Source organism: Empidonax traillii, unplaced genomic scaffold (assembly GCF_003031625.1).
Source record: "Empidonax traillii isolate 1590-97213 ecotype Southwest subspecies unplaced genomic scaffold, ASM303162v1 scaffold3596:size25045, whole genome shotgun sequence".
Taxonomy (NCBI): domain Eukaryota; kingdom Metazoa; phylum Chordata; class Aves; order Passeriformes; family Tyrannidae; genus Empidonax; species Empidonax traillii.
In genome coordinates this window covers 13,317-20,172 of record NW_020958789.1, presented here as the reverse complement: position 1 = coordinate 20,172, position 6,856 = coordinate 13,317, and the positions used below count along the sequence as shown (strand labels likewise).

The window sequence follows — 6,856 nt, the reverse complement described above, 5'->3', positions numbered from 1 at the left end:
TGGGTGTGTGTGAAGCTTTTGGGGGGCTGCCCCCACCCTCCTCCCCCCCTCCCGCCCCCCTCAATTGGGTGACAATAAACACCATTTCTCCCGCTTTAACCAAAAAGCTGCGTTTTGGACCCAAGGGCAGGGAAAGGAGTTGGGATGGGGTGGGGTGTGGGGGGGGTCCTGCCAGTCCAGGGCAGCCCTTTCCCCCAGGAACGAATGATCTTCCCCTCGGGGGTCTCAGGGGTAGTTTTGGGGGCTCCCAGGCATCAGGAGCACCTCCCCGTGGCCCCCAACCCCCCCACGCGAGACCACCCCACGTGTCCCCAGGGCTGCCCCCCTTTGCCACGGCGCTGGTTGGGCCACAGGGAGGGAAAAAAGGGCTTGGGGGGGGGGGCTGTTTGTCACCCACGAGGCCCCCCCGTGGTCCCCCACGTGTCGCCGGTGCTCCCTCCCCACTCGCGACGGGAAGCGTGACGTCATGGGGAGGACCCGCCCCTTCTCGCGGGGGGGGCTACCTGAAATCTCGCGACACTCCCCGAGATCCCGAGGTTATAAATAGCCCTGTGAGCGGTCCCGGCCGTCAGACGCTCCCGGGAACCCGAAGGGGTTTTTGGTCCCTACACTGAGGGAAAAACGGCGCCACGGCCGCCAGCGAGCTCCGGGAGAGACGGATTTGGGAGGAGAAGAGTGTTTATAAATAATAAAACACCGGTTTTTGCTCCTCCCTGCTGCCGTTTCGGGGAGGCGATGAAAGGGAATTGGGAACGTTCTTTGGGGGCGACCTCATTGAAGTACCTGAAGGAGCCGCAGAGGGACACGAGCCCTGGGTTCAGCTCTGGGGGGGGGAGCCCTTTGGAATGAGGGGTCCCCAGGGGGGTTCTGGTGTCCCTGGGCACCCCCAGGGCTGTCCCACAGCTCTGGGTGGGCCCTCAGCGTGGCCCTTGGCCGGGGAGGCTTCAGGGATGCTCTGGAGCCTCCCAAAAATCCAGCTGGGAGACATCTGCATCCGCCTCCACCTCCACTCCCCTTTTTGGGTGCTTTCCCCCGGCTGCCCCTCTGCCATCCCTCACCGCAAACCGCATCCCGTTCCAAAAAAACCACATCCCGTTCCAAAAAAACCACATCCCGTTCCAAAAAAAAACACATCCCGTTCCTTCTCCGGCCTTTGGGGATCCCACGGGAAGGTGCCCCTGGGGAAATGATGGATTTAACGATTCACCAGCCCCACTGCAGAGCTTGTTTTCCCCCCTTTCCCTGCTCTCCTCCCCCACCCTTCCCTGTTTTCCACTGGGAATTAAATAAAAAAATAAACCCGGGAGGGCTCGGGGCTTTTCTGCTTTGGGGGGGCAGAAGGATCAGAGGGAGCCCGTGGAGATGCTCTGGCAGCTCCACAACCCCCCCAAACTCTCCCGGACCCCTCCAGGGGGGGGATGGGGGGGCTCCTATTCCCGAGGTGTTTCCCTGCGCTTCAGCCCCCATCTCAGGTTTATGTTTTTTTTTGGAAGGGGGGGGGGGGTTGAGGTGATTTCGGGAGCACCCCAGGACGCTCCCGCCGGCCTCGTTTCCCTCGGGAAGGAGCTCCAAGAGAGGCGGCTCGCGGGGCCGGGCGGGCTCGGCGGGGGCTGCGCTCCCGTTAATCCGGGCACTGCTCCCCGCCCGGTGCCGCAGGGTCGGGGGTCACCGGCAGCCCCCGCCATACTGCTCGGCATCCTCCTGCCCCTCCGCTCCCCCTTCCCCCGCCGCCGCCACCACTGCCATCGCCGCCGATTAACCGGCGGAGAGCTGATTAACGAGCCGGCCCGAGCGCCCCGCGATGCTCCGCGTCCCACGGGCTGCGGCGGGAGGCGGCCTCGCTCCTCCCCGCCTCTCCCTCCGCTGAGTCTTCCCCCCCTTTCCCGAGCCGCTCGCTCTCTCTCCCGAGCAGCAGAAATGGAGGGGGAATTGCCCCGCGGCAAAGCCCGGCTGCCCTCGCTGCTCCTGGCGCTGCTGGGGCTCGGGCCAGGTGAGTGCGCGGACCCCCCCCCCATCACTCCTCAAACCCCCCACCAGACCCGCGGGACGCGCGTGGAAAAGGAAGGGGGGTGGGCTGGGGGCTGGGGGACCCCCCCATCCCGCCCCTTCCCACCCCGTCCGACCCGCGGTTTGGGGTCTGGAAGGCCGATTCCAGCCTCAAGGAGAGGTTTGGGAACGACACCCCCCCCCCCTTCCCCGGGGTCCGTCCCCATTTCTGTGGCTCCCCCCGCCCTCGGAGCCCCCGGAGCCCCCCGGGGCCGCTCCGGATCCGCCCGGGAAGCGGCTCCTTATGTAAAGCGGGAGCGAGGAATCCCCTTAATTCCCGGCGTGCTAATCCCCGCGCTCGATAATTCCTGTAAATACCTCCCGATTCCTACGGAAAAGCATCTGATAGTACAGGCAGATTAATTGGGGGGGGGATTTACCCGGCGGTTAATTGGCCTCACGAGCGGGATGGGCCGGTGCCCAAAGCACCGGGCAGCGTCACAAGGTGATGCCAAATATCTGCCCCAGCTCGGTGGGGAAAGCCCGTTTTCCGCGTTTTTGGGACTTCTCCGGCTGCTTTTTGGGACCGAAATCATTTTGCACCAAAGCGTGGGAAGTGGGGAGGGCGAGGGAGAAGCGAAACCTCGGGCTGGGGGGGAATAAACCCGAGGTTAAAATCGGGCCCCCCCCTTCCCCCCTCCCCGGAGAGCTGGTTTTTTTTTGGGGGGGGGTCTGATGAACGCTCGAGTCGGGCTAATCCAGCTGCCAAACGCAGCGAGCATCAACATATTTATCCTCCTTCCATCCCTCCCTCCCTCCCTCCCTCCCCCAACCCCCCCGCGGATCCTGCAGCGGAGCCGGGGCTGCGGAGCCTCGTGTTCCAAAAAATCTGGGGTAAACAGGATGAGCCGGGAGGACGCCGGGGAGGCGCTTGGCCGAGGCCAAGGCTTTTTCCCGGCCCTCATTTCCTCCGGACACCCCTCTCGACAGCGCGGGGGGCGACCGGCGGGGACCCCCCCGGGGCGGGCATGGAAGGGAAACCTCCCGGGAGGAGGAGGAGGAGGAGGAGGAGGAGGAGGAGGAGGAGGAGGATGCTCTGGGGTACGGGGGGTGCCCGGCCGGCTGATGGACAGACGGACCGACGGACACACGAGCGGCTCCATCCTTGGCAGCGAGGAAATTGGGAAGGGAGAATCTCCCTGAGCTCCTCCGGGAGGAGATTTTGGAGCATCCCCACACCCCCCACCCCACCCCAAGCTCTGTTTGGCTGCTCGGGCTCTGGGGCGGCTTCACGGGGACCCCAAAAAACTTTGCGTTCCCCCAGCGGGAAGTGTTTTGGGAACTCGTTGGGGTTTGAGAGCGGGCTGGGGGAGTGGGAATCGAGGCCGGGATGAGCGGGATCGGAGCAATCAGAGCGGAGAGCGGAGCCAAGAGGAGGCTCGTCCTGGGGGGCTGCCGGAGGGGTTTACATCGAGCGAGCGCCGCGCTGGCCGCGTTTAATCTGCTTTTGAGGGACGGGCTCGGCTGTTTCTGCCTCCTGCGGGGAGAGGAGGGAGGGGAGGGGAGCAGGGGAGACGATCCCGGGAATTCACGGCCCGTCCCAGCCAGGACGGAGCTGATGCCGCTCGTCCCATCCCGCCTCCCCCGTTCTGCGTGGGAAGGGGAGAGGGAGAGGGAGAAAAGTGGGGGGTGTTCTCCGAGGCAGAGGGGCGTGGGGGGATGCGGGGGCCGGGGCCAGCGCAGGAGACAGCTTGGAAGTAGGCGGGAGCTGCCAGGAGCGAGGGAGGTGGTGCCGAGCTGCTCCTGGCATCGGGATTTTTGCGGGGAGCTCAGGATGCTGCAAAAAACACCAAACCACCCCAAAAACACCTGTGATGGATGCTCAGAACGTACCCCTCGGGCCCAGCCTGCTGGGATAAGGGAGAAGCTCCATCCCTGTGGGAATGGCCCCGATCCCACAGGTTGGAAGGGACTCGGTCCCTCCCTGGAGGTGCCAGGAGTGAGGGAGGTGATGCTGAGCGGCTCTTGGCGGCAGAATTCTTGGATCAGGGAGCTCTGGATGCTGCCAAAAAAAACCCCACACACAAACCACCCGCGGTGGAGGCTCAGAACCTGCTCCTCGGGCTGGGAGAAGGCAGGAGGGGGAAAGGCTCCATCCCTGAGGGAATCACCCACCCCACAGGCCGGCAGGAGCTCCAGCCCTGCCTGGAACCGTCGAGCAGCTCTGGTGGCAGCGGGATTTTTGTAAAAATCCAAACTCCCCCTCCGTGGTGGAGGCTCAGGGTCTGGATAAGGAAGGAAAAGGCTCCATGCCCGTGGGAATCACCCACCCCACGGGCTCCCAGGGGGCTCCAGCCCTGCTGGCCCAGCACTCTCAGCCCACAGGGACCCCCCCAGCTGCCCCCACCCCACCCCCTTAACCCCTGTCGATCTCCCGCAGGGCTCTGGGCCGAGGCGGACAGTGAGGTTTTGGAGGTGTTGGCTGGGAATTCCTCCCAGACTCTCTTGGAGCGTTGTTCTGGTGAGAGCCTCGGGCTTCAGATGGTGGGGGGGGCTCCCCCGCATCTGAACCTCGCAGATCCTCCGTTATCTTTTTTAGCCTCCGCTCCCCGAGCTTGGCACCCCCACAAGATCCTTGTAGACCCGGCACCTGCGTCCTGAGGGGGCACCCGCACCTGAACCTGTAGATCTCTTGTAGTTTTTTTGGCTTCTGGTCCCTCCAGCCCGGCGTCTTTCCCTCTCTTTTTTATTTTTTTGTTTTTTTATTGTTCTGGGGGGCACACCCCCCCCGTCCCGGCTTGGATAGGCACCGGCGGATGGACCACGGGGCAGGAGATGCTGCTTTGAGGCTTTCCCCGAATGTCCTCCTGTCCCTCTCCCGCCTCGTCCCCCCTCCTTGTCCCCGCGCTGTCCCCAAACGCCCCCGGGTGACTCTCTCCTTGTCCCAGAGCTGCTCTTCGGCCAGGCCCGGGCGCAGCCCCAGCAGGTCAACGGCGTCCTGGGGGGGTCGGTGCTGCTCTCGCCGGCCCTGCCCCCCAACAAGACGGTGAAGGAGATCGAGTGGAGCTTCTCCTCCGGCACCGGGGCCATGATCCAGGTGGCCGAGTTCAGCCGCGGCGGCTTCGAGCGGCCCGACCCGCGGGACCGCTTCGGGAACCGACTGGAGAGGCACAACGAGACGGCGCTGAGGATCCGCAGGTTGGAGAGGGGCGACAGCGGCGTCTACGGGGCCAGGATCAAACTGCACCCCGCGCTGGTGGAGGATCAAACCTTCAACCTCTCTGTCTACGGTGGGTGCTGAGGGGACGCGGGGAGAGAAAGCCCCGAGCGCGAGGTCTGAATCCCCTTCCGCGGGTGGGGAGTGTCCCAATTTAAATGAGACAAAGGTCTTTTGCTGAGGATGGATTAGGAGAAAAAGACCCAAACTTCCTTTTCTAGCAATTATAAATTCGAAATTAAGAGGCTCCGATTGAAGGAAAACAAATTATGGAAAAGGGGAAAAAAATAACAGCCCTTTATAAAAGGGTGTGTGTATTAACAGGAACACGAAAAAAACCAAGTAAAACAACCAAGCAATACCCCTATACCCACCAATAATCCCCTTCAAGAACAAAACCGATAAAACCGGCAAAAAAGAAAATCAAATAGTTCAATTTTTAGCGCCCTTTGGTGCAGTTCCAGCCACGGTCAGCAAGGGCGCTGTCGGGTCACTGGAGATGCAAAACCTTGTAATGTCTTATACCGTTCACCAGGTGGCGCTGTTGGGTTATCAAAAAGTGCAGAACTTGTAATGTTCTATAGTAGTCACCGGGTGGCGCTGTTGGGTCACTGGAGATGCAGAACTTGTAATGTCCAGCCCCCGTCACCGGGCGGCGCTGTGGGATCCCTGGTCGCCGCCGGGTGGTGAGGGAGGAGGGGGGAAGGGGGAGGGAAACAGAAAGTTCTCCCAATGGAAGAAAAACTCACGATTTTCGGTTGGTGAGGATCTCGTGGTGAGCCAGGCCCGTAACCAGCAAACAGCTGCGCAGAGAACAGCAGCAAAAAAACTCTCCTCCGACAGGCAAAAGACAAAGAAGCAACCAGGCAGTCTCTCCTCTCTGCTGCAGCCTCCCCTCCGGCTCCAGAGCTGAGCTCCAACCCCCAAACCCCACCTCTTTCCATACACACACTCTGGCCTTTTCCCAATTCCTCCCCACCTCTTTCCATACACACACCCTGACCTTTTCCCAATTCCTCCCCACCTCTTTCCATACACACACCCTGGCCTTCTTCCCAATTCCTCCCCCTTCGTTGCTAGGAGATTAATGTCTGGTCATTTAGGGCTCAGGCCAACTCCTTTGTTTATCTGATGGCCCATTAACACACACAGCAGGAGGGGGAAGGGGAAAGGAAAGACAAAATTTCTTGCTAAAATCAGAACTATGACAGGGAGGCTGAGCACAGAGCAGTGTGGGGGAGTGTGGGAGTGGGGGGGGGGGGGTTAGACACCCAGAGACCCAAATCCTGCCTTGGGGGAGGTGCTGAACCAGCGCTTCCTCGGGCGCAGAGTCGGTGCCGAGCCCCCGGACCCGCAGCCAGCTCCTGGCCAGCACCGTGGAGTGGTGCAACCTGACCCTGCAGTGCCAGGGCTCGGGCAAAGGCGCCGTCAACGTCACCTGGAAGCGCGACAGCCTCACCTGGGACCTGCTCCCCGGCCGCCACCAGCTGTCCCCGGACGGCACCACCCTGAGGGTCAACCTGCCCCCCACGGCCGCCAACGTCACCTACGCCTGCACCGTCAGCAACCCCGCCGACCAGAAGGTCGCCCTGTTCGACCTGCAAACCATCTGCCAGGGAGGAGGTGGGGGAGACCCTCGCCCTGGGGTGAAAA

The 6,856-nt window shown here is 62.5% G+C and overlaps 1 protein-coding gene across 1 annotated transcript in view; it reads left to right on the top strand.

The window, feature by feature from the left end:
- Window positions 1-1,878: 1,878 nt before the first annotated feature.
- The window catches only part of LOC114072616 (SLAM family member 9-like), a 7,839-nt gene continuing 2,861 nt past the window's right edge, over window positions 1,879-6,856 (top strand). The window contains exons 1-3 of the mRNA XM_027910493.1: window positions 1,879-1,990; window positions 4,935-5,276; window positions 6,533-6,849. Of these exons, the coding sequence (XP_027766294.1) occupies window positions 1,918-1,990; window positions 4,935-5,276; window positions 6,533-6,849 (732 nt within the window). The 5' untranslated portion in view covers window positions 1,879-1,917. The remainder of the gene's footprint in view (window positions 1,991-4,934; window positions 5,277-6,532; window positions 6,850-6,856) is intronic.